This window comes from Canis lupus, chromosome 18, assembly GCF_048164855.1.
Source record: "Canis lupus baileyi chromosome 18, mCanLup2.hap1, whole genome shotgun sequence".
Classification (NCBI taxonomy): domain Eukaryota; kingdom Metazoa; phylum Chordata; class Mammalia; order Carnivora; family Canidae; genus Canis; species Canis lupus.
In genome coordinates, this window is record NC_132855.1 from 19495662 (window position 1) to 19523067 (window position 27406).

At 40.8% G+C, this 27406-nt stretch overlaps 1 protein-coding gene across 12 annotated transcripts in view; it reads right to left on the reverse strand.

The window, feature by feature from the left end:
* Positions 1–27406, reverse strand: part of CREB5 (cAMP responsive element binding protein 5) — a 494733-nt gene that overhangs the window by 333860 nt on the left and 133467 nt on the right. For 4 of the 12 annotated variants that reach the window (XM_072783641.1, XM_072783649.1, XM_072783640.1 and 1 more), the window contains exon 1: positions 25353–25961. The exons of the other annotated variants lie outside the window; for them this stretch is intronic. In XM_072783641.1, the coding sequence (XP_072639742.1) occupies positions 25353–25463 (111 nt within the window). In that variant the 5' untranslated portion in view covers positions 25464–25961. Of the gene's footprint in view, positions 1–25352; positions 25962–27406 lie in introns of those variants that run through there. 12 annotated transcript variants of the gene reach the window in all.

Sequence of the window (27406 nt, forward strand, 5' to 3'; positions counted from 1 at the left end):
GAAGGTATCCACTTCCTTAAAATGATACCTGTAGGTGATACCAAAGGAATCCCAAGTCCCCTTTACTGTTGAAAGAGGGAACTCTGCTTCTATTCAAGTGATAGTTAGCCTTCGTCCATGGAAGCTTTATTATCTTGCAAAAAAACCCAACACTATTTTGTCCATCACTATGCCCTTTCCCCAAGCACTAAGAAACTTCATATACATTCTTTGGAAAATAGGTGTATCTTTTCCCTTTTCTGAAATGCAAATCAAAAAGATTTGCCTTAGATAACACCCCTAGTCAGATATTAGAGAACAAAACAGATTTACAAACACAAACTCTCCTTCCCACTGCCTCCTTATTATACAGTTTTCACTAAGTACTACCCCTTTGTACTCTACGTCTGGCATTACTTCCACTGGTCACCTACCAACACAGTAACTGAACATAATTTTACAGCTCTCCTGATCAGGCATATTATGTAAATTACTTTATTGTACTTAGAAGTAGAAAAAAAAACAAATATCCTTAGAAGCTTTCCACTTGTCCTTGTCTGAGGAAAGTCATGAGCAATTAAAATAATTTCTCAAACCTCACTATTCATTTGATTTTGCCATCACTTATCACAAAGCATCTCTTCTCTCTCCTATGAAGGCTGACTTACGTCTACACCTCAAAACAAAGGTTGAGAGAGTGGTTTTGAGTCAGGACAGAAAAAACAACAGAGTAATTGGGTTATCCATTAATTAAATATGCCTTTTTTTTTCTAGTAAATTTTTAAATGCTTTCCTGGAATTCTTTCTGTCTCTGGGACCATGATTTACTTGACTACTGCCAGGTCATTTAACTGTTTCTGGCTTCAATTTCCCCTCCTTTACAACAAGGCTATGAATATAATCTTCAGTTCCTTCATTTCTTTATCACACTGATTCGTTAGGAGGCCTGTAAGACATGCCCGAATTATGGAGAAAGTGTGTTTCTTCATGTTTAAGTCTGTGTGTTTGGAGGTAGGAGAGGGAGAGGTTCTGTAGGCAAGTGTTACTGGAACCCCACTCTAATGTCAACTATTCCCTATTATAAAAGAGAATTTGTTATAAGGTGAATCTTTCTTGGATTAACACATAAGAGCCTGAGTTGCTAAGATAATAATAAAAGAATGTCAATATTAGTAACATTACAAACCAATATTAAGATTGCCTGACAGTAAAATAGGAAAGCTCCATATAAATACATTTATGGCATACATCTAAAAGTACTAATTAGTGATAATAATTAATCTCCAATTAACAGAAGTGGTCAAGATTGGAAGCACCACTACTGAAGGTTAAAAGAGATTCATTAAAAAGCCAAAGTGAGAAGAGACATCAGCCAAGCCATGTCAGGTAAGTATGGGAAGAATGTATTTTTCTACCATAATCACAACTCTACCCCAAACCCTACTTCACCAAAATGCTGACTTCCCCCATAAATTCAGCCTACAATGGTAATAGTTTAACAATTCTGCTTGATATCAACATTAGCTGCTTTATCTTAATTATTGGTTACAGTGTGCTGTAACCAAGGTGTAATGTGCATATAAGCTGCAGCAAATACCACCAAATTACACTATGGTGTTGATGCTTGAAGAACAAGGAAGCTCCAGGGACACCTGGGTGGCTCAGGGGTTGAGCATTTGCCTTTAGTTCGGGGCATGATCCTGGGGTTCGAGGATCGAGTCCCACATCAGGCTCCTCACAGAGAGCCTGCTTTTCCCTCTGCCTATGTCTCTGCCTCTCTCTTTGTGTTTCTCATGAATGAATGAATGAATGAATGAATGAATAGATAGATAGATAGATAGATAAATAAATCTTTTAAAAAAAGAAAGAATAAGCTCCAGCCATATGTAGATTTACTCTTACTGAGCCCTCATAGTATGGATGTTATGTTTAGAGGAATATGATTAATCAGAGAAATAGAGTCTGCCTTCAAACAGTTTAGATTTCAGTCATCAATATCTTCAGCTGACTTACTACTGTCATTTTATTATTGTATGTTTTAAACATGAACAAATCTGTATGAGTTTATTCTATGCTATGGATCCCATGGACCAAATGCTTTGGCAACATAGTACACAGTGTTGGAATAAAAGTCATTTTTTAAAAAAAGATTTTATTTATTTATTCATGAGAGAGACACATAGAGAGAGGCAGAGACATAGGCAGAGGGAGAAGCAGGCTCCCCACAAGGAGTCCAATGCAGGACTCGATCCTAGACCCTGGGATCACACCCTGAGCCAAGGGCAGGTGCTCAACTGCTGAGCCACCCAGGTGTCCCTGGAATAAAAGTCCTAAGGTAAAATGGCAGTTGCTAAAATAAAATAGGCTTAAGTGATTAATAAAGTCTGAGGTGAGTGGGTGTGTATATATAAGTGTGTGAACCTCAACTGCTTTATTTTGATGCACTGCAGTTCCCACATTTAGCCCTCTGCAAATAGCATGCCCTTGCTCATTCCTTACTGTGTGGGTGTTTGTGATAGTTTTACTAAATGGTACCACTCTACCACACAGGCTTCATTACTTTTATCAACTAGTACGATCTGGTCTGATGTATTAGTGAAGAACCACTGGTCTATTTTTATGGCCTATTATTATGGTTCTTTCCTAGCAAATAGTGTAATAACTATTCTCTCAACAGACTCCTACTAAAGCCCTGCAAATATTCTTCTATCCTCCATCAACTGGGGCAAATCACTCAGACAGATTTTATCCATGTTGTTCTGCATTAGGTCCTCAGAAGTCAGGCCTCATCCTCTTATTTCCCATTCTGTTGTTTTACCAGCTGGGACATTTTAATAAACCAAGTTTTGTTTGGCAATTGCCATACCCCAGGCTCCACTGCATAGAGCTGACATGGTAGGCGTTCAATAAATATTTGTGGAATGGATAATGAATCCTGAATCATCATCATAAACCACCCCAAACAGCTTGACTTTTCTCCACTCCTAAGGCAGTAGTTCTCAAACTTTTTGGCCCAGAACCAAGTTTTCAGCAAAGCAAGAGGTTGTACAGACCACTTATTCCACCCATCCTCAGTTATAACCATAGAAGAAATTTCACACACACACACAAATGTCGAAATGGCTGTTGGTGAAAACAATGAGATGAGGCTAGTTTTCACTAAATTTCACATGTACATGTACTATTAATTTATTATGAATTCAATCTGTTAATACTGCCATAGACAGTAAAGCCACTGAAGTCCAGTCGATTAGCCATGTGCTGGCTACTTATTATACCCACAGAGCACCCATTGAGAAACACTGAGTGACCCCATAAATTTGGTTAGATACAGTTATAATTGTGGCAGACACTGTTTAATCATTTAAGAGTTTCTAAATAGTTCTAGTTTTTATTCCTCTTCTCCAAAGTTCAGATTCAATGCTCACTGAGAACAAATGCCTTATGAGTCTAATTTCCCTTCAAATTTTTGGAAAACAACACAAAACCCTAATAACAAACCCTAATAGCGCATAAAGTGAGTAGAGGTTTTTCCTAGTTGACAAGGAGATGACAGGCTTGATTTACAATTCAAACCCTCAACTGCCACTGGATTCCTCAGCCTTGAAATGAGCAAGAATCTCTTTCATTGTTCAGCATTTGACCCCACAAATTCCTCCTGGTCTAAAATGGGAAATTTTCCACAATGGCTGATGCAATCCATTCAAATGCTTTGCCAGGCATTTAGAGATATACTTGGAATTACCATTTCATGAAAGGCAAACATTGCAAAAAACAACTGTTACTAAAAACTTGGAGAGTCTGCACAAAATACTGTAAATATGTATTTTAAACAAGGATAACAACTGAGCTCCAAGGGAAAAAAAACCTCTATCACCTCGGTTTGCTGAAATCAGCCAAGAATGATACTCCCCATCTACCTCATAGGAAGGCGCTACTGATCCTTAGTTAACATCAAACTCCAGTCTTAGATCTCCGATCTTAGAATGGCACAAATTTCTCCCAATAACAGCAGATGGATTCATACAATGATGAGGGATTTGAAATATGAAGATACTAACAATGTATCTTGTTGTTTTCACCTGAAAATATGCATGCACTTTTATCAACACCAGAAGTTATGGGAACTTCAAAGTTGCAAATTAAAGTCATACATATAAATGAGCACTAATAATAATACTGATATGTCTCCATCAGCTCTGCCATTGTTAATCTGATCATGAATGCCTTATAGATCGGTAGGGGGGGCGGCGCTCGAATTTTAAGAATGACTTTAACATCTGTCAGCATTTACTGGCCGGTCATGAGTGGGGAAAGAGCCTTCTTGTCAGGACTCATGTGAAGGAGACCTCACTACCTTGCCAGAGTTATGAGACTGCAGAAAAAGTTCCAGAGGGGGAAACAAGACCTTCCTAAAGTGCCAAGGACAGTTGGCAAACAGGAGTGTCTTGAGCCAGTCACACTGTGTGAGTCCAGATCAGTCTCTGTTTCTGGGAACAAAGTTGCTTATTAACTAAAATAGTTAATTCTTTAGCCAATTTGTAGTTTGTGTTTGGGAGGGAGGGAAGCAAGTATTTCTCTCAATGCATTGGTCAAAAGGCAAACAGCACCACACAATATTAAGAAATTCACCAAAACACACTCTATAAATTTTTTTATTCTATGATGACTGATCCTACTTTAACAGGAGGCAGGATGGTTCTTCCAAAGCATGGCTAGCTTTTCCTGGAAGATAATTATATATTCAGTTTGGGGCTAAGACTTTTCTTTTTTTGTGAGGGATATTGTATCTTTCACTAGGTTGTTTGCTAATCTGTGAAACAGGATCACTTTAGTAAAACACTGTAAAATCAGACCATTCAAAGAGCTATCATTTGAAAAAATAATCCATGGAAGCTAACTGCCAAATCGCAGAAAAGTAAATCCTCTTATTTCAAATATACCTCTAGTTTTCTAACCTAACATCGTAACTTCAAACAGAAAAATAAACACCCTTGAGCTTAAGTCCAAGAAAATTATTTTGTGTGTGTGTCTTTGTATCTCTCTCTGCATCTCTGTGTCTTTTTTTCCTGTATCTTCCCTCTGAAAAACTCTTTCCTGGGTGCCTGGGTGGCTCAGTCGGTTAAACATCTGCCTTCAGCTCAGGTCATGATCCCAGGATCCTGGAATCGAGCCCTGCATCAGGCTCCCGCTTAGTAGAGAGTCTGCTTCTCCCTCTACCCCTCCCCCCTGCTTATGCTTGTGCTCTCTCTCTCTCTCTCTCTCTCTCACACACACACACACACACAAATAGTACCTCTCTCTCTCAAATAAATTTTAAAAATGGATACTCATAAAAAGAAACCTTTTTCTGTGCCTATTTCTCTGTCTCTATTTGTCTTGATACATCTGTCTTTCTCTGTCTCTCTTTGTGAGTCTGTCTCACACACACATACACACGAATACACACACAGACGCACACACACACATTTTATCAGATGTGTTCTTACTAGCCTTACTGGTAAAAAGATCTAGTAGGCTTGTTTCCTGTTTCAGTGTTATTCTTGAAGTGGGCTGCAGCTAGAATCTGAATTTCATTGGGCTATTATTATTTGCAGCTGCGTGACCTTTTTAACCCCCTCCCGCTTTTAAAGTGACATTTCAGCCCTCAAGCTTGAAACGCCTTGAATGCTGCAAAGTTTTCGAACCAGAGATTTACACAGGGAACAAGACCAACAGTGGGACTGTACCTTCTAAGTGAAAATTCCAACAGAACTTGGCGAGATTGGGGCGTGTTTCTGGGCAGTTTACAGCCAGAACTCTTCCTCGGAAGCCCTAAACTGTACACGTACCGCTCCAGTTACATATTACTCTTCCGTTCAAACCAGAAAATCACCGTCCTTAAAAGATGTTCAGCAGCCACTGGTCTCCCCAAAGTTTGGAATCTTACAACCGGAATCAGAGACTCTTTAGGATTATTTCACACAACTGCATCATGCTATGCTAAGGGACTGTCCAAAGTCCCCTTCGAACTAGGTCCACCATTCCCAGGAGGAAGGATTTCTAAACAGCTTTTTTGTCTCTGGAAATTCACCCAGGCTTTACTTCCCATAGGAGGCCCTACCAGGAGAGTGCTGGGGGCTCACGTCCTCTCATGCACTTCTGCAGAGGTTTGTGGTTTTATTTATGTGGCGTTTATACTGTGTATGAAAAAACATTCCAGTGGGATTGGGTTTTCATATGTTAGATTCCTCTTTTTTTTTTTTAAGTTTTCCATATGTTTCTTTAGATATGAGGCCTCTTTTCAAAGTTGCTGGCTAATTTCTACTTATGTTTTGCACAATCCTGTCTTACAGTTTTCCCATCTATGGGTTCAATAGTTCAGAATGTATTTGCTAAGCATCAGTGTTGGGCGTTAGACGTGCAGAGCTGAATAAGCCACTGCAGTGCATGTATTTGTGACTAAGAGTGGGTATTTAGGTCCTATTCCTCTTTTTGCTCCCATGGAGCACAGTATTATTATTATTATTTTTGCAGGACATACTCCATCTCTAAAAAAAAAAAGTTTATTTGGCATACATGTGGTTAACAAAACACTAGAATAGAGATTCTCAGAAAATATTAAATGTAACCAAATCACTTGCTTGTTTCTAATAGGACAGACTCAGAAAACATGCTGAAGGCAGCAAACTCCTCCTTTTTACCTACTCCTAATACAAACACATTGAAGAGAAAAGCAATGAAAGAAAAAAAAGGAAAGAAAAAAGTTAAATTGGAATAAGAGGTGATCCATGGTTTAGCTGACACTGTCATCTTTACCTTTCCAGAAAGTCTTCCATTGCAATTTAAAACAGTTGCCCCTGAAATCCTGAAAGGAAAAACTCTAACAGCTAAAAGATTAAATACAAAACTGGATCTATTTTTCCTTTGAGTCAAAAAGCAGTTACCTTTAGAAAATCAGGAAAAAAGTCAGCAGTACAGTTCTACTCTTTCTTGCTCTGCTATAGTAAAATCTGCCGTTTTTTGGAATTAAAACACATCCCAAATAATTCTGCTATATCTCAGTATAATTTTTGAGACATTTTGGGTATATTGGTTTTTAAACTTTTTATAAACAATGAATATTTTTAAATAGTCTGGAAAATCACAAATTTCTAGTTTGTTTTCTTCACATTCAAATGATTTTTATCAGTTCTATCACTGTTTTCTTTGTATTTCTATCCTATGTAAGTATCCTTGCATCTCAACACTGTATGTTTAGTCCACCTAAGTTATGGGCTGAAGTAATACTTGAAACTTTTGAGTTTTCTTCTTGTGCATGAATCTCAACTACAAAATGTGAGGCTGTATATAAACAGAGTGGTGATCACGCCAGACGTCTCTATTTTCTGCAGGGCCTGGCAAGAGGCTATTTCATCCTGAGATTACTATGACTGACTTGCTGTTAAAAGACATTTGCAAATGATCATATTGAACGAGGTACTTTTCCCCTTGACTTCCAACAGAAAGCTGGGCATCCCTCGGTTCGATGTAAAGTAGTCGGCAGTTGTGCTCGGAGCCCCCTTGCAACTCACAGGTGTCAGCTGAATACAGGGTCAAAATATACTCACAGACTTGATTCAGATTCCTAACACACTATTCTTCAAATGTCAAGCCTGTGAATATTTGACAGTACTAGCAGGTCACTTAAAGGCCATGTAAAGGCAAAACCCTCATGACACCTGAAGATTATGCCATCACTCTAACAGGGGACCCATTCTGAATACTAGCAAAAGGCATGTTTTCATCTGCTTCCTTAGAGAAGGCATAATTTCTTTGCATACTCCAGTAAGGGGATGTGGAAATACATGAAGCCAATTCTTAGTTGCCACTGTCCCTGGGGGCCCCCACTGGCATTTAACGGGTGGAGGGCAGGGCTGGGACATATACTGCAACACACAGTGCAGCACAGTGCAGTACTCGTCTCCCGACCCCACAGCCCATAGCACAGCCCCTGTGAGAGTAATGATAGTATGAGCACCACTGCCCCCTGGCCCATGCCACCGGGTTCACAGATTAAAAAAAAAAAGGAGGTAAGAGGAAGAGAACAGAGGAAACAAGAAAAACTAAGCCAGCACATACTAGAGTAACTAAAAGGACTAAATGCATAATATTCACCTCTCTGTACTTTTCAAAGAGCTCTAAAAAGCTCTAATACAGTGTAGCTTAGGATGAGGCTAAATTCAATGCCAAAGAAAATGTCATGAATATTCAAAAAAGTGTGTGAAATTATCATTCCCTTTCCAAGTGAAGCAAAGGCAGGAGGAGGGGGGCTGTGGCTGAAATTTTAACGAAGCATAAGCATACTCTTTGAGGTTCAATCCACAGAGGAGACAGATGAGTAAGCTAGTATAAGCTACCTAGATTTTTTTTTTTAAATAAATTACCTGGTTTGGCTACCTACAGTCCCCACTCTCCAGTTAACTTACCACACCGTTTTAAGCAGTGTTGACTCAACAGAAGCAAAATAAAGCATTTGGCCCAAGGTGGAAATATGGCTCTCGCTCAGATGCCTTCTCACTCCTGATAATTGCCTGTTGCTTTTATATTATTGCTGAGGATAGTCCCATCAAAAAGAGCATGTTTTTCTTTTCTTTTTAAAATCTGAGTACAGAATACCACAAGTTTCTAAATTCTGTTTTCTTTTTTTTAATTCTGTTTTCATGTTGCCAGCACCATCAGCCATCAGCTCACAGAACACTTATCAGGAAATATTGGCTTCCTAACCAACTTCCCACTAAGAAAAATGTATTAATAGATCCGATACACACACACACATACACACAATTTTTTTTTCTCTTGGCCTGTTTTACTGAGAAGTTGGGGTGTGTGTATTTATATGTATATATTCATACACATATTACAGAGATGATTTCATCCCCATAAACTAGCTCAACATTCAAAACTGATGCCTAGTCCCTAATGTAACCCAGAGGAGAATACTGTGCTCGCAAGGGGGCAGGATAAGAAAATCCAAGTCCGCCTCTCAGCACAAGGTCACCACAGTTAAGGATCATTAAACTTGTATTTTAGAAGTACAGAAATAAGCTGTATTTTTGAGGATCACTAAATCGTTTCCTTGGGCTAGAAAAATCCTTAATGCTTTTCTCAACTTCCTATTAAACAAAAGAGTTACTCACTAAAGCCTACAAATCCACTAAAACAGCCTGGAAAAAGGACGCGGAAAGAAAAGGCCTTTTCCTTGAACCACCACCCACGAGAGGTTACGCTGTACCAGACTCCCAATTCATCAAAAGGTCCGAGCCATTCACAAACAAACGCAGGGGCCAGCTCTTTCTATCCCCCGGGCTCGGCCCCCAGACAACAGCACCATTTTTCAGTCAACACTCCAAATCAGCACAGAAAGGAAAAGAGGATTTTTTTTAATGCCCCTCCTCTCCAAAACTTAGGAGCCCTCCCTAAGCATGAATGTGGTCTCTTTGCTCAGGGGGTGTAGGTCAGGCCCTGGAAAATATCCTGAACCTGACTTTGCCAAGAGAAAAAGTATAATGGGGAAAGGGTGCAGGCAACACCCAGAGGGGATCTGGAGGGAGGCCTATCAGACATTTCCACTGAAAGGCTGGGTAAAGGGGAAAGGGTGGGGGCAAGTCCCCACATCCACGTGGGTAAACTACAATGGCTCAGAAGGGAATTCAGGGATCTTCAGGGAGCATTGTTTGCAGGCTGCTTCAGGAAAAGTGGCCTGTGGACAGTGATTGATTACCTGTCACAGAGAACTTGTTCAAAAGTGATTCAACCTTGGCATGCACTGGGCGTAGGATCAGAATCTGAGGACACTGGTCTCATTCATTCATTCTTTCCTCACCTAGTCGCCGAGCACCAATCATGCATTAAGCCTCAAGCTAGGAGTACCAAGGCTCCACCAAAATAACCTCTGCCTGCTGAGCCCTGACCACCCATTAGGGATATGAGGACTGCATGGACGTCTACAGTGGAAGGTAGAATTAAAGGCCAAAAAGGAATTTTAGCAAAGTTCTGTGAGGGTTCTGAGGCTGTGAGAAAGCAATGCTATTTCATTAATTACATCAAATATCAGATACTCTCCTTTCACAGCTAAATATCTCTCATAATATAATGCCAATTAAAGGTGTGTGTGCATTCACACACACACACACACACACACACACACAAAACCTTGAAACAATCTCTTAACTGAACTAGAAATAAGGTTTTTGTTTGTTTTTTAACTTTAGGCTTTCTTTCACTTTTAATCTTGGTAAATAAGACTGTATTATTTGTGGCAAACCTAACAACGTGGCCAGGAGACCAGATTTTACATTAAAAAGTTGATCATTAAATCTCAGTTCTCTTGTTCACTAGCTGTGTGATCTTGGGCAAATTAGTTCACAATACAAGACCAGTGCTCTAACCCCTGAGCTATGAAGCCGACCAAGTTATTTAACATTATTCTGAATACCCGACGAATATCTGAACACTATTTTCTTGCTAGCAAAAGAGACTATAGACAATATCAGCATTATCTGCCTCACAAGGACATTGGGAGGATCAAATGGATGACATTTGGGGAAGCAGTTCATAAACTGTAAAGCGCTGGGCCATGGCAGTTACTGTTTTTATTATACAGTCACCTTATAGTAAAGCATATGGAGCTGCTAGGGTCCTGGTCAGTGCAAAGTTACATTGACAGCTGAAAGCATGTGTAAAGAGATGAAAGATTCTGAAAGGTATTGAAGGTATGAGCTTTAAAGAGAGCCCGACCTTCTATGATTCTCAGATAACTTAGCAATTATCAAGCAAAATGTTATCTACTATCCTTTTACTTGAAGGCTCCAGGTGGAATTATTATTTTTTTGTCTTCTGAGACATGATGCTGAGAAACACTTTGGAGTCTGGTCTGTGTTCAAACTCTAGCTCTGTGGCATACCAGCTGACCTATTAGCGTGGGCTATGGGTCACTTGACCCTGGGATAAATTTGGCCATTGCTGGCTGAGCAAACCATCAGACACCTTGCCCTGGACTTGGAGGAGCCAAAACCAGACTGCATATAAATTTGTTTATCTTCCTGGAACACTGCTCCTGACTGCAGAAATACAGGTAAAGGCTTTTGCTGGGCCAGTCCACCCCTTCATCTGTGCTTGGCTATGCTGTCCTTACAGTCCTAACTCCATTCACCCTGGGGCAGGAAAGAGTAGAGTATGGAGGGCACCCAAGGTACACTGGGAAAGTCAGCACCTTCTTGCTTATAGATCTACCCAGAGTCATTAGAAATAAGACGAGTAGAGATTATGACATCATACTCTCTCCACTTGGGCGGTCAAAAAAGAAACTGAATCTTCCTTTTGTTATTAAATTCTCTTTAGCAAAATATATATACACACAGGACTGATACATACATATATATATATATATAATCATCTTACTGCTTATTCTTAGTCCCTCTCTTTCTTACTTTTTTCTTTTCTCTCCTTTTCATCCCCCAAATATTCCATGTAATATTTAATAGAAATACTTTGACTAAAGGATGAAGCTGTGCAAGGTAGCTGTGGAAAAAAGGGAGGTCAGAGCACCATCAAATATCTGCTCAATTCATCCAGTTGGAAACACAGAGATGTGGTATGTCCATAACAGCAACATTTCCTAACCTTAGGACACTGGGGAGTTCAAGATGAATAGCCTGAGACCTCTGTCTCTTAAAGCAGGTAGCCACCTCCCAATGTGGAAAGGTCTGTATGCATTGAAAACCTAACAAATTTTTAGTTGTTTCATGTTTGGGAATAGTCAAAATTTTATTTAATGAAAATGTCTCTTCCATGTACCACTACATACTATGGGTTGGGCATTTTTAATCTCAAAAAAGCATTTTCCATCAAGGTTGAAAGAAAGCCTTGATTAGATACAGCTTTGATTTATCTTCTCCACTGAGTACCTCTGTAGGAAACACAGCCGGATAAAGCAGTTCTAACATGAGTCAGGATGGCAAAATTCCCAGTTATTTCCGAAACTCTCAGCTCTCCCATCCACTTTTGCGATACCTACATCAAAGGATTTCTGGTATTCTCGAAGTGAGGGCATTAAATAGTGGCATCAAGCTAATATTTGTAAAATGCCTCAAAGAACATGAACACAAGTTGAAAGTAATAGTATCATCATTATTTCTTTATCTGTCCTCTACTGTTTCCAAAGGAACAGAAACAACCACTTACACAAACACACACACATACACATACACAAACACAAAATCCCCTGGACACCCAAGTAAACCAACATCCTCCTCCTTCCCAAACCGCCAATCAGCCAGTCACCAGGCAAACAGCTCAAGCACCAGGCAAGGAAAACATGTTATTTTTCTGGGCAAGCCTTAACTTCACTGCCTACAAAACACAGCCCCATGGGGCACATCCCACACATCGTGAGATTAAGGCTCTCCTCTCTCATTGGAAACCAATAGTTACCCATCAGTGCCTGCGGACGCTGAGGTCAGGATTCACCAGCACGCGCTCTGAAGTCCAAGCTCATTTATTCTCGAGCTTTCCTACACAAACCAGTACTCACATCCAAGCCATCCCTTCCATGCCTCTTCTATTAATAATATACTCGAAGAAAGCTCAGAAAGGAGTAGCATAAGAGAGGAAGCTCTTCAGAGAGGCTCCAACCCCTAGCCACTTGAATATTCAGTGCAGACTCTGCAGAGAAAGAGAACTTACTCAATGTCAATGTGACGTTGTGAGTCAATCTGGATGTCTAAATGTACCTGAAACAAGTGATTCAGTGAGCTAAGGTAGGAAAAGAAAAGCAAAAACAAATAACAAAAGCAGGCTTCAGATAACCCCTTAAATATGAGGCTGCTGAGGGGTGCCTGGGTGGCTCAGTCAGTTAAGCCTCTGCCTTTGTCTCAGGTCATGATCCCAGAGTCCTGGGATCGAGCTTTGCTTTGGGCTCCCTGCTCCATGGGGAGCCTGCTTCTCCCTCTCTCTCTGCTCCTTCCCTAGCTTGTGCTCTCTCTCTCTCAAATAAATAAATAAAATCTTTAAAAACATGAAGCTGTTGGGAGCTAAATTCCACAGTACACTCAAGTCACTTAAAAACACACCCCAAAGCACTCGTCTGAAATCTTCAAAGCGCAAGGGAGGTTCCCCTGCCACGGGCCAGGGTCATGGACCCAAAGGTGACAATGAGACACTCCCAGGAACATCTGGCCTAATCAGCCACCACTGGACCCTTCCAGACAATGGACAGCGGCCTCTATCTTCCCTCATCAGCTGACCCCAGATTCCTGTCCTAGGTCTGGCTGCTTCATGCAGACTGCGGAGCACAAATGTCATTCACTCAAGCACAGGGCAGGGTTGAGGGTTTTAAGGCACCTGGAAGGGCCACCCTCTTCCCCTATTTCCCCTATCTTCCTCCAGGAGACCTGTCAGTCTTTCAGCAAATGCCTCCGGAGGTCCTCATTAGGTGTGTGTGTGGGGGAAGAGTGGGAACAGAGCCAGATGAGGTCCCTTTGCTCACAGAGCAAAAGTAAGCAAAAACCACAAGCACACAAATCAAGTAAGTGAACAAGAAAAACAGCTGCACATTTTGGGAAGTTCACTGAAAGAAGCAGAGGGGATGCTCTGATAGCCAGAAAGGCAGACAGAGGACACTTCCTTTGGGGTAGGATCAGGTCCATCCCTCAGAGCAGGCTGCTTGGGGCGGAAGCAGAGAGAGCAGCCTGAAGACAGAGCAGAGGGGAGTTCCAGGTAGAGGGGACCAGAAAAGCCAAAAGTCTGGTGACTCTGAGGGGCTGCAAAAAGGCTGGTAGGACACTGCAGGATGGCAGGTGAGGGACAGAGGGGCCCAGAGTCACCGACAGAATGGCCTCAGATCATCCAAGGGTAGGATTTGTAGGATTTATCCTAAGAGTGAGAGAAAACCACTGAATTTCAGGCTACAGAGAGAGGGACTCTAAACCGTTAACTTTTCTGCTCCTCAAGCCTCACTTGAAACAGGAGGATCCTAACAAGTCACTTTGGGGCTATCTCGAGGGTTAATGGCATCCCAGGACAAGACACTGGCTGAAAGAGGTAGTGTAGATGCTCAGCTTCTCATAAACTAAACACAGCCTAGCTCATGCATAAAGAAAGAGTTAGACTTCCCCTCCCCCAAATAAGAATGTTGTCCTAGGAATGAGAGATCGGGAGAACACAAAAAATACAGGGCCCCACCGTGGGATTAATTAATTCTTTCACTTACCACTTTAGTCGCATCCTGAAGTCACACTGCCTGGTTTCAAACCACAGCTCTGTGACCTTGGGGAAGGTGCTTAACTTCTCTGTGCATGTTTCCTCACTGACTTCATAGGCTTGTTTTAAAGATTTATATATAGATATAACATAAATATATAATAGTTTATTATTCTATATGGAATATAGTATTTTCTACATTGAATAATTTCTGGTATGCAGGGAATATATAATATATATTAGCTGTAATTATAACAATAATTACTTTTTTCTATCAGAAGAGACTGATTTGTCTTTCTTTTTTTTTCATTTTTATTTATTTATTTATTTATTTATTTTGATTTGTCTTTCAAACAATACATTGAGATCTTTTCAATCCCATATAACCAAATTTAGGACAATCTCCACTACTTTATGTCTTTGCTTTGACTACTAAATATACTTTGGATTTAGTGGCTAAAACATTTTTATTGGGGTGGAGAAACTGCAACAAATGTAATTTTTATCTTTCAACAGGTTAGATTTATTTTGGTTGGTTTCAGTTTTTATAGAGTTGAGTAATTATTTTATTTTATTTTATTTTATTTTATTTTATTTTATTTTATTTTTTTAAAGATTTCATGTCTTCATGAGAGACACATGAGAGGAAGAGAGGAAGAGACACAGGCAGAGGGAGAATCAGGTTCCATGCAGGGAGCCCGACGTGGGACCTAATCCCAGGTCTCCAGGATCACGCCCTGGGCTGAAGGTGGCACCAAACCACTGAGCCACCAAGGCTGCTCAAGAGCTGAGTAATTATTTTAAATGTAAAGACTCAGTTTATCCATTGAGAGTTGGTCAAGAAAACTATGGCAATTGATAAATCATGTTTTATCTCAAGCTGCAATCTTATACATAAAGGATATCTTGAAAGATACATGCTAAAACATTAACAGATTAACAGTTCACAATGAGGTTATTTTTTGAATTTTTAAAAAAGATCTATTTTTTTTAGGGATGCCTGGGTGTCTCAGAGGTTGAGCATCTACCTTTGGCTCAGGTCATGATCCCAGGGTCCTGGAATTGAGTCCTGCATTGGGCTCCCCGCAGGGAGTCTGCTTCTCCCTCTGCCTATGTCTCTGCCTCTCTCTGTGTGTCTCTCATAAAAAAATGAAATAAAATCTTTTAAAAAAAAAGATTTATTTATTTTACAGAATGACAATGAGCATGGGGGGAGGGGCAGGGGAGAGGAGAGAGAGAATCCCAAGCAGACTGTGTGCTGAGTGCAGGGCTCCATCTCACATTCCCTGAGACCATAACCTGAGCAGTAATCAAGAGTCTGCCACTTAACCAACTGAGCCACCCAGGCACCCCCATTTTTTGTATCTCTATGCATATTTTCTATCATGAACATTGGTTGTATACAAAATAAATAAAAAACTCAATGTAAAATAAAAGATTAAAAAAATCAATGTAAGCTAATATATCTGGAAGCGTGCGATGATGGCAGATACTCTAAGAGTCCATGAGCCTGCCTTGACCTTTGTAGCTATCTGTTCCATCATGGGCAAATTTCTAAGCCTCTCTGGATTTTAGTTTCCTCATTTGTGAAATAGACAAAACAATCCTTTTTACTCAGGGTTGTGGTAAAGACTGAATGAGATACACAGTGACTATACAGTAAATCACAACTCATAGCACTACATAGTCTTTTAAGAGTATCTGGGTTCAGATCTTGGTTCTTTCATTCATTAGCTGTGTGGCCTTGGATCAGTCACTTAACCTCTCTGTGCCTAAGTTTCTTCATATCATACAATAATGGCACTTACTTCATAAGGGTATAAGAATCTCTGAGGATTAAAGGAGTTAACATATGTAAACAATTCAGAACAGTGCCTGGCACGTGGTAAGTGCTATGTAACTGCCAGTTCTTATTACTATTCTGAAATCTGAACCTAAAACTTCTGAAAAGCCTATGGTTACACAATCATGTAAATATGGTTTATTTTATGGTGACAAAAATAACAAGCAAGAATATCATGGCATTTTAGTATCATTCATTGGCAGGGACTCTAATTTTTATTCATGTATAAATTTGTTATGTTTATGTGTCAAAAAAATCAAGGTCCTAATTTTTTATTTGTTTATATATATATATATATATACACACAAGCTATAATTTCAGGACTATTCAACACACTCTTAATTGCCTGAGCTAATTTCTCCAATGAATATTTTCTTTGCCATCATTCTGTCTTTATATCTGTCTTTATATTGCTCCTCCAGTGTAGAACCAGACTCAGTAAGTCTGCATGCATACTTGCTAGAGTATGTAATCACACAGTGTGGCAAGCATACAAGGGGGGCTCAGGTCATCCACTTATTTATCAAAAACAATTTTTATTGGAAGCCTATCTTGCTTGGAACCATGCTAAGTACCGGAGAGACCTACATGAAAAAAAAGCAGTCCCCAAGCAATAACACAGTGGTCAAAGTTCAGAGTAACACAGCACTGAGTCTGATCCTCCCCCTCTCCTGCTCTTTACCGTGAATAGCTCTGTGTCCCTGGACACACTGGTTAATTATTCCAATTCAGTTCCTTCACCTGCAAAATCAGGAGTGAAGATAACTATCCTACATGTTTGTTGTGAAGACTGAATGAGGAGCTGCCTATAAATCATTTAGCACATGATAAGTTTTCAACAAAGTTAACTATTGGTGTATGGTCTCAAAGGAGACAGACACAAGCTGATAACTACATGTCTATGTAAAAGTGAGATCAAGTTTCAAGGAAGACTCTGAGAGCACAGAGCAGGCAGCCATTCAATTTACCTGCAACAGTCAAGAGTTTAGGAAAATGGAATTAAGCTAGTATTCTTAGCACCTTCTGTTCCCCTCTCTGTTGTCTGTCCAACCCCACTGCCCATGATCCTTGCCTGAGTGGATGTGCTCCTGTCTCAGGCTCCTGACTCCATGTCTCTAGACCCAGTGTCAATCAAAGCTTACTCGGATCTTCTCTGAACGAGATGCTTATCTTGTTCAACCATGCATCTGATGCTTGAGTCTATTCAACAACACCTCAAAGAACTCATCGTCCCGATGTGGCCAAAGGACTTGCAGTAATGGTGAGCTTGCCCTGTGAGGGACTGGGCACTGTCTTTAAGATACCTGGCAGCATTAGCTGACGGGCACTGGTCCAGGCCTTTGGAGCCGAAATGAACCCAGAAATGGGCTTCCAATCCCAGAAATGAACCCAGCATCTCATGCCCATCGTTTGCCTGCCATAGCAGTTCAGGAGCCTCGTTTGTATTCTTCAAGTAAGCTCTCGTGATTGGCAACTCATGACGTCTGTTCAGGGTACCAGACACTGCCTCCTACTCTGTTCCCAGGCTCTGAATCCACTCTCTGCCACAGCTTCTTGAATTCTGAACCTTGAATTAAACTGCCCCTGGTGCAAGCACCCAATGGCCTTCTAAGGCTGCTTGCCCATCTTCATTTGCATTCATTGTTTAAAAACTTCCTCTTCACAGAGAACTAAACCATCTCCCTGTAACTTGCAGCCATTGGGTTCATTCCCATCCTAGGAGTCACCTTGACAAATTGTAATCTTTCTTTGACGTGGCACAGTTTCACATATCTCCAGGTAACTCAAAGCTACTTGCCACTCCCCACTCCTCTTAAACAGACCAAACATCTCCAGGCCATTTCTGCAGCTTCTCTTGGGATGCTGTCTTTCCTAGGGTGCCAACTCGATAGGGGCATCAGGCTGACGGGGCTTTTCTCTATCACCCATCCTAGGGGACATCTGCACTTGCGCAACAGTTTCAACAGAGTAGCCCCAAGAAGAAAGCCATGTGGAGAAATTCTGACAAATGTGCAGGCTGATGTGAGCTGCAGTGACTTCTGCACACCTCAAATCACCACACAAGAGCAACTCCTCATCTGTCTACAGAAGGAAAGTAAAGAATTGCAAGTATCACCAGGAGCAGAACTCCTCCACTTTCATAAATCCTCAGTGGGATCTTGTGAACAGGTACTATCTCCTGAAATATGTACTGCCAGGTTGTGCCCAAGAATACACAGCAAACAGTAAAAACAACTTCTAGGAATACAACCAAATCTGGGACATATTATATCTTTTTCCTTTCTAGATGTGCAAAAGGACAGTAAATAAAGTGAAAGGATGGAATAAAAAGTTGGGTTTATGTGTAGTGCCCTTGCCCTGTGGTTCCAAAGACTGGAGTTAGTCTGCATAATGCCACAGCCTGTCCTAATGACCCTCCCACATTGAGAGGACAATTCTGCTGGATGGTCTTCCTCTGCCCCTCCAGATCCATTCTCTGCATCCCTGTGTGTCCTAGGAGGCTGCCTCCAGATTCCCTTGACTAGAGGGTGGAAGTGGGGAGAAGTCAGGTGTCTGCTGCCTGTACCACTTCTCTGTTGGGGTTTGGGTGGCAGTGGCTATGTGTCTCGACATAAGGTGGGCAGCCCCCCTCCCATTTAAGTCCTCTCCAGTGGGTTTTTCCCCTCGGCCCCCTGGGCCCTCCAGGCTCAGGTGGGAACAGCTCCCTCCTATGGCTAGACTCCAGTTGGCCTGCCCACAGCCGGCTCCTAAAGTAGTTCCTTCATTATATTTTCTTTCCTTATCCTTTGGAGGGCACCATCTGTAGGGACCCTGACTGATATAGCAGTCTCTGTTTGAGAAACCTTTCATCATGTTCATATGCCTAGATTTTCAAGGCCTTGACCTAGGGCCTCAGAATTCTCTAGGGGTGTCAATGGACCAGATGGATGTCATTCAGAATCTGGATGTTCCTGAACAAAGACAAGTCAGACCATTCAGGGCATATTTAGAATGAGGTAGAAGGACTTGGTTGCAAATGTTTCCTAATTAATAAGAGATGTTGGCCTTATGATATGGGAAAGCTAAACCTAGAACAAGCCAGGGAAGTCAACAGAGATTTACAGCGGTTTATTTAGTCATCCTCACAACCCTAAGGTATTTTATGACCCCTACTTTACAGGCAAGAAAATCTGAGGTAAACAATTTTCCCAAGGACCCAGCTAGGAAAAGGGGAGCCAGGAACCGATGCCTGCAGTCTTCCAGCACCCTGACTGCTTTATTTTCTTTCTGATTGAAAGGTTCCCAAAATAATCAGCAAAAATTCCCTAACAGTTCATGATAGATCTGACTTCATCTTGAAAAACATGATCATTCTCAATTTTTACGAGGTACCAAGTTAAAAACTTCATGCGTTTTTTTTTTTTTCAGTCATATATTTAAGATAAAACTGATCAGGTAATAACTAGATGGAATTTATTAGAGAGACCACAAAAGAAACATAAGAACCTATTTATTTTACTAGCACTCTTTAGAAATGAAGGTGCTATTATGCCCTTCAGGTCTGTTTTTATTTCATTTCTTCAACTGCTCAAGTCTGGTTTCTTAGTTGTCCTTATTTTCACCATTTCTGCCCCAGCGAAGTGCTCCGGGTTCTGTGAAATCATTGCCTTTACAGCTGTGGTTGCTCCATTGCAGGGAGAAGAGAAATACAGTCTCTCTGCTTCCTTTTTAAAACCTGACAGTCACACTTTCTCCACTTCAAAGCCACACCATATGACCTCAGCAGGCTGACATAAATGGACACTCATGCAAGAGATTATTCATTCAGTGGCTTTTTCCAAATGAGGAAAAAAAGAGCTGTTTGTTAACCTTTGTAGAGTTTAACAGTTTACAAAGCCATTTTCCATACATTAATTTAATTTGGTTCTTAGAATGATTTATGAGATGGATGTATTTTTTTTCTCATTTTTGCAGATGACGAATCTGAGATTTAGAGAGGGAAAGGAATATGCCTGAGGTCACACCACTTGTGAAAAGCAGAACTAGGACTTGAATTTGGGCCCCCTGCCCCTAAACACTAGGATATTCTTAGAACAGAGCAGAGCGACCAATTTGCCAGTGCTTTGGGATGTTTTCTACACCTGGGGGAATTAACCTAAGTGCCAGTGAGTCCTAAAAATACACGGATGATACAACACTCAAGTATTGCTCTAAAAAACCCTAGGCCCTATGGGGTGTTTCCAAAGATGGGGAGCAAGTAGTCTTTTCACCGTAGAGGCTGAAAAAACTGCATCCAGTACCTTTCCAGCACCTTCTGCCCTATGTAAACCCTCTGTGCAATATCCCCAGTCCAATTAAAGAATTAAAGAATATCTAAATATATGGAAAAACATTCTAAGTTCATGAAATGCAAGGATTAATATTATTAAAAGACTACACTACCCGAGTTTATCTTTAGAGGCAATACAATCTCAACCATAATCCCAGATTCTTTTTATTGCAAAAACTGACAAGCTGATCCTAAAATTTATATGGAAATGCAAGGGTTACAGAATAGCCAAAACAATCTTTTAAAAAAGAATAGAATTGGAAAAATCACATATCCTGATTTCAAACCTTACTACAAAGCAGTAGTAAGTAAGACACATAGATCAATGTAATAGAGTTAAAAGTCATAAATAAACCCTTATATCTATGGTCAACTGATTTTCAAGAAAAATTCCAGAACCTTCCAGTGTACAAAAAAATAGTCTTTTCAACAAATAGTGCTGGGACAACTGGACATCCACATGCAAAAGAATGAAGCTGAACATTTACCTCACATAATACATAAAAATTAACTCAAAATGGATCATAAAACTAAATATAAGAGTTAAAACTAAAAAAAAAAAAGAGTTAAGACTATAAAACTCTTGGAAGAAAACATAGGTATAAATATTTGTGGGGCACCTGGGTGGCTCAGTCAGTTAAGCATCTGCTTCAGCTCAGGTCACAATCTCAGAGTTGGGGGGTTGAGCCCCACATCAGGCTCTCTGCTGAGCAGCAAGTCTATTTTTCTCTCTCTCCCTCTGTGATCTCTTTTGTTCCTCACTCTCTCATAAATAAATAAATAAATAAATCTATCTATCTATCTATCTATCTATCTATCTATCTATCTTAGTGACCTTGGATTTGGAATAGATTTTTAGATAGCAAACTAAAAGTAGAAGCAACAAAAGAGAAATAAATTGGACTTACCAAAATTTCTAACTTTTGTCCTTCAAGGGACACCATCAAGAAAGTGAAAAGACAAGGAAAAAATGGGAGAAAAATTTGCAAATCATATCTTCAACAAAAATCTGGCATCCAGAAAAAAGAACTCTTACAATTCAACAATAAAAATTTTTAAATAACCCGATTAGAGAGATGACAAATGATCTGAATACACATTTCTCTAAGGACAATATCCAGATGGCAAAAAAAACACATGAAGAGGTATTCAATATTATTTGTTACTAGGGATATCTGAATCAAAAGCACAGTGAAATATCACATCACATCACATCCACTAGAATGGCTAAAATCAAAAAGATATACTACAAGTATTATAAGGTGGAGAAATTACAGCCTCTCATACATTGCTGGTGAGAATATAAAATGAAGCAGCCACTCCAGATAACAGTTTGGCAATTCCTCAAAATGTTAAACATGGAGTTACCAAATGATCCAGCAATTCCATTCCTGGGTCTACACCCAAGAGAAATGAAAATATGCATCTACACAAAAACTTGTACACCATTCATGAACATTCACAGCAGCATTATTCATAGTGGCCAAAAAGTGGAAACAATCCAAATGTCCGTCAACTGAGAGGTAGAAAAGCCACGTGTGGTATATCCTTACACTGAAATATTATTTGGCCATGAAAAAGAAAGAAGTACTGATACATGCTACAATGTGGCTGAATCATAAAAACATTATACTAAGTAAAAGAACCCAGAAACAAAAGGCCATGTATTGTATGATTCCATTGACATGAAATATCCAAAATAGGCAAACCCAGGGAAACAGAATGTAGAGAATCATGGTGGCCAGGAACTGGGGAGAAGGAAAAATGTAGTGACTGCTAATGGATACAGGGTCTCTTTCGGAAGTGATGAAAATGTCCTAAAACGAGACAGTAATGGTTAGATAATTCTGTGACTATACTTTAAGAAATTATGAATTGTACATGTTAAAAGAGAATTTTATGGTATGTGAATTATATCACAATAAAGTTTTTTATATATTTTTAAAGTCTATAAGTGGATTCACATTTTACCCCAATTTTTCAGGTTGAAGAATGGCAATGGATTTACAAGCTAAGCTTTCTAAGGCTCAAACCTTCTGAAATAAGATCAGGACACATTCTGACACAAGAAGTTTCTGCTTTTATATTTATATAAATGAAAAGGTCCACGTATTCAACCACAGTAAGCTGTTTTACAAGTCTGTTGGGACTATGTTACAATGACACAAAATTGGGGCTGTCACAGAAAATCCTAGAGGTGGGGGCTCATATATGTCAGCCACCAGTCCACATGAAATATACATATTTCACTACTCAAAAAACACTAATTTCTAGATTATAGTCATGATGAGTTAATGGAAAACTGTGACTACAAGAAGGTGTTTATACAGGAAAATAAATACTGCTATTTTCTACACTAAACTCAGAGTATGAACATTTAACAAGCACCACGTCTAGAGCAAATACCCATCCAAAACACGCAGTAACCAGAACATCGTGTTTTGTTGACTGGTATCTAATATAATAGGTGCTCCATAAGCAACGGTTGAATGAATATGTGGCTTTTTTTCCCTCATCAAATGCTAAGTCTTCCTTCTTGTTCTTGTCTTTCCTTTGTACATCTTCTCCTGTGATTACACCTCAGCTAACACTAAATATTTTTATAGGACCTGCATCTCCCTGATACCCATATCTCCACTCCTTTATGCCACCTTCTCCTTTCTCTACCACTCTCCTCTCTTTCCAGCTTTCTCTCTCCTCTCTCCACCCCGTCCAGTCCATGGTCAAATCCTCTAAATTCCATTTATCTTAAATCTATCCACTTTTTCTTTTTTAAAAAAAGATTTTATTTATTTATTCATGAGAGACAGAGAGAGAGAGAGGCATAGACACAAGACAGAGGGAGAAGCAGGCCCCATGCAGGGAGCCCAACGTGGGACTCGATCTCGGGTCTCCAGGATCACACCTGGGCTGAAGGCAGCGCTAGGCCGCTGAGCCACCGGGCTGCCCTATTCACTTTTTCTTTAAGGTTTTATTCATTTATTCATGAAAGATACAGAGAGAGGCAGAGACACAGGCAGAGGGAGGAGCAGGCTCCCTGTGGAGAGCCCAATCTGGGGATCATGACCTGAGCCGAAGGCCATGTTTAACTACTGAGCCACTCAGGTGCCCCAAATCTATCCACTTTTCTCCACTCCCCCGTCACCATCTCAGACAAAACCATCATTGGCTTAACTGGCCTTTTGGAATAGCTCACAGTATGAATAGCTGACCTTTATGAGGCACCTACTGTGCCAAACAGCTCTCATTTCATCCTCAGGGTAACTCCACTAGGTAGGGGTTATCATTAGACTCCATTTTAAATGCAAGGCTCACGCAGGCTAAGTCGCCTGTCCCCGCTGAGCTGACAGCTCAGTCTGTCAGACGCAGTGGCCTTCAGTCCCGCCCATCTCACTGTCCTGCCCCAGCCCTTCCTTGCGGCCATCATGGCTGCCATGCTTCTAATATTCCATGGTGAGAGCGGCACTTCCCTGCATACAACCCTTCATTGTCCTCTAGAGTAAAGTATGAGCCTTTTAATAAGGTTCTACCTGAGCATGTTCTTCCTTAACTCTCCCGTCTCATTCATTACCAATTCCTACAAGTGCTTTGGTAGGACACCATCGCTGTCTCCACCTCCATGGTAGACACTCCACCAGAAAGAATGAGTTAAGAAATCCTCTCATGGGGGCACCTGGGTGGCTCAATGGCTGAGCATCTGCCTTTGGCTCAGGTTGTGATCTCAGGGTCCTGGGATCGAGTCCCACATCAGGCTCCCCGCATGGAGCCTGCTTCTCCCTCTGCCTATGTCTCTGCCTCTCTCTCTGTGTCTCTCATGAATAAAATCAGGAAGGAAGGAAGGAAGGAAGGAAGGAAGGAAGGAAGGAAGGAAGGAAGGAAGGAAGGAAGGAAGGAGAAGAAGAAGAAGAAGAAGAAGAAGAAGAAGAAGAAGAAGAAGAAGAAGAAGAAGAAAAAGAAAGAAAGAAAGAAGAAAGAAAGAAAGAAAGAAGAAAGAAAGAAGGAAGGAAGGAAGGAAGGAAGGAAGGAAGGAAGGAAGGAAGAAAGAAAGAAAGAAAGAAAGAAAGAAAGAAAGAAAGAAAGAAAGAAAGAAAGAAAGAAAGAAAGAAAGAAAAATTAATTCTCTCATGGGTCCCCTAACCCCCTACCCTTACCCCTGTGAAAACCCTTAGAAAGCAGAACATCGAATCATCAGAATTAAAACTGCAGGTTCTGACTGCTGGTCTTCAATTCCAGTTCTGCCACTTACCAGCAAGGTGACTTTGTGCAATATTCTTAACCTCTTTGTAAATTAGGGGTAATAACAGCACAAGCGTGTACCTTACCAAGTTGTTGTAAAGTTTACATGTGGAGCAATCAGATAGGGTAAGCATACATGTTAACAAGTAAAACTTTTCCTTATTACCCTCTCTTACTCTTTTTGTTTGTTGGTTTCTGTCTATTCCAGCAAACCTTCATTATCTGTGTATAAATTTCATGATATTAGTGTGATTTCTTTACTTGGTAAAATGTTTAATCCTTCTCAAAATTCTTTGTCCTCAAAGCAATTCCATGAAATAGGCAGAACAAATTATTTTACAGAGAGGTCAAATGTCTTTATCTGTCACATGAATGTAGTGGGAACATTGTTTTTAGCAGGCAGTGGGGTTTTTTTGAGAGCAAGAGCAGGAGAAGACACAGTATCTGTGGGAGAAACTGTAGCTATAGAAAAATCATTATCTTCAAAGTGCTATTTGAGCCACTTAATCTGCTTCTCTGAGGCTCATTTTCCTTATCTATGAAATGGGGATAATGACACATACTTTATAAAACTGCAATGAGGTTTAAGCAAAATAACATATATAAAGTATCTGATCAGTGCCAGGAACCTACTGAACACCCAGTAAATATTAGGTAATGACACAAGACCCCACAAAGCCAAGGTCACTGAACTGGCCAAAAGAGGTGCCAAACCAAACCCAAATTGGACTATACATGTCCCACCATGACAGCCCACCCTCCTACCTGGCCATGTTTTCTGTAGAACACATCCGTCAGCTCATTCATAAATGTGTATCCTGCCTGCCCTCTGCTTTGCCTGGAAAGAGAAGGTGGGGAATGGAGAGACGGGAGCATAGAAGAGGGGATTTAACACAGCCCGTGATGATAAGATTTCAGGACCTAAAATCACCCAGGGGCCTTGCCTTTATGGGCAACCTAATGAGAAACACCAGTGCGGCATGACTCCGATCCAACAACGAGTCTCACTTCTTTAAGGGCCTTGGCAAGAGGGAAACAAAGGCCCCTTTCCCTAATTCTTATTTTCAGTACTTTCTCCCTCTTCCAAACCAGACAAAAGTATCATCAAGCTGCAAGCTCAAATTCTGACTGAGGAAGCAGGAAAATGGCATGCCTGGACAAGGGATGGGAGGGATGGGGTTTGCAGAGGTGGCTCAATGCCAGCTCTAGAGAGGGACTCCCTCTCTAGGAACGTGACCACAGCAAGGCACCCATGCTCATTTTTCCAGGATGCCAAAAAAAGACCAATTCCACTGGGGTGTTCACATGGAGCAGTCAGCAAGGGAGGGGAGGCTTGAATGAGCACAGCCCATCTTGGCAAGGAGGGTGACAGGGTGTGGGTGTCCTGTCATCAGATCTGCATGACATCGACCCAGCCCATTATTACCTCAGCAAGAATCGCATCACTCAGGGAGCATAAGGACCAGGCCCACCGGAGTCATCAAATCCCACAGCAAGGCAAGAGAGGCCTCTTGCCTCTCTCCTTCACGGTTCCTTTAGGCCTTTCTATGGGAATTGCTATTCCTGTGACCACTAGGTCTCAGGCACACCTAAGTATTTAACATATGTTAACTCACTGAATTCCCACAACATCCCTTCCAGGAATGCAACAGCATCCATATTTTACTGGTGACTGAGTTGAGCTCCGAGAGGTGAAGTCATTGTCCATGATCACACAGTTAGTCCTAGCAAAGTTGAGATTCAAACCCAGGTCACTCTGAGACCACAGCCCATGTGCTTTTCCCACCAGGCTACCCAGCCTCCAAAATAAACTCAGGATCCCTCTCCTAATGCTACCCTTTCCTGTCTGCCTCTGTTGGGGATTATACAATCTCAATAGGAGTAAAAGATTTTTTTTATAATGTTCCTATAAATTTAAATCCAGCTTTACATAATCTTTCATTGCTTTTTTTTTTTCTTTTCAAAACACCATCTATGCCACCCGCATTGCAATACTCACTTAATGAATACTACATAGTCAGGCATCTTGATAGATGCTAGAAGATATAAAACACATAAGAAATAGTCTCAGGCCTTCCCCCCAAGACCGAAAGCTAAGCCCGACCTGATACAAGGGTTAAGGTGCCATCTCTTGAACTAAGCATGGCTCATTTGTCTCGCTGTTAATGTGTCCTAATCCTACACCCCAGTTTAAATACCGGGGCTGCTACATGCCTAGAAACCAAGATTTCCAACTTTAGATTTCTTCTCAAGGTCCTGTCTCCCTGTTCTAATTGCCTGATTAGTAACACCACTTCCTCTTAAGGCCAGGGTCCCGCCATGATCTTCCACACCGCCTTCCCAGGCCTGGAGTCCTGTCCAATGGCACAAAATCTGATGGAACAGCTACCATCCACTCTGCAGTCTTAGTCTGCCTGTTTTTTGGGAACCCCTGCCCCTGCCTGTTGGGTTTCCACTGCAAATCTCTCATGAAGACAGTGATCACTTACTGCCATGGGTACCAAGATACCTGGGCTGGCCAGAGATTCTGTTCTCAGACAGAGGGCAAATCCAATTCTAAGCTCATGTACCACCAATCCCATCTTTGTAGGTGACTAGGTTGTACCTAGCTGAGTCCCAGGACAAGAAGAAATGGTCCCTTTGTTTCTCCGTCTGAAAGCCAGTCTCCTGCAAACAAGTTTTTCTGCACATATGTAAAAGATCCAAGCATATCCACATGAAATCCAGTCCCCTAACATAGGAATTTTTTTCATTCATTTTGTTTACTTTTTGTGTAGCACCTTCTCAAATTTAAAAACAAATTTTTTGGCATGAGACAG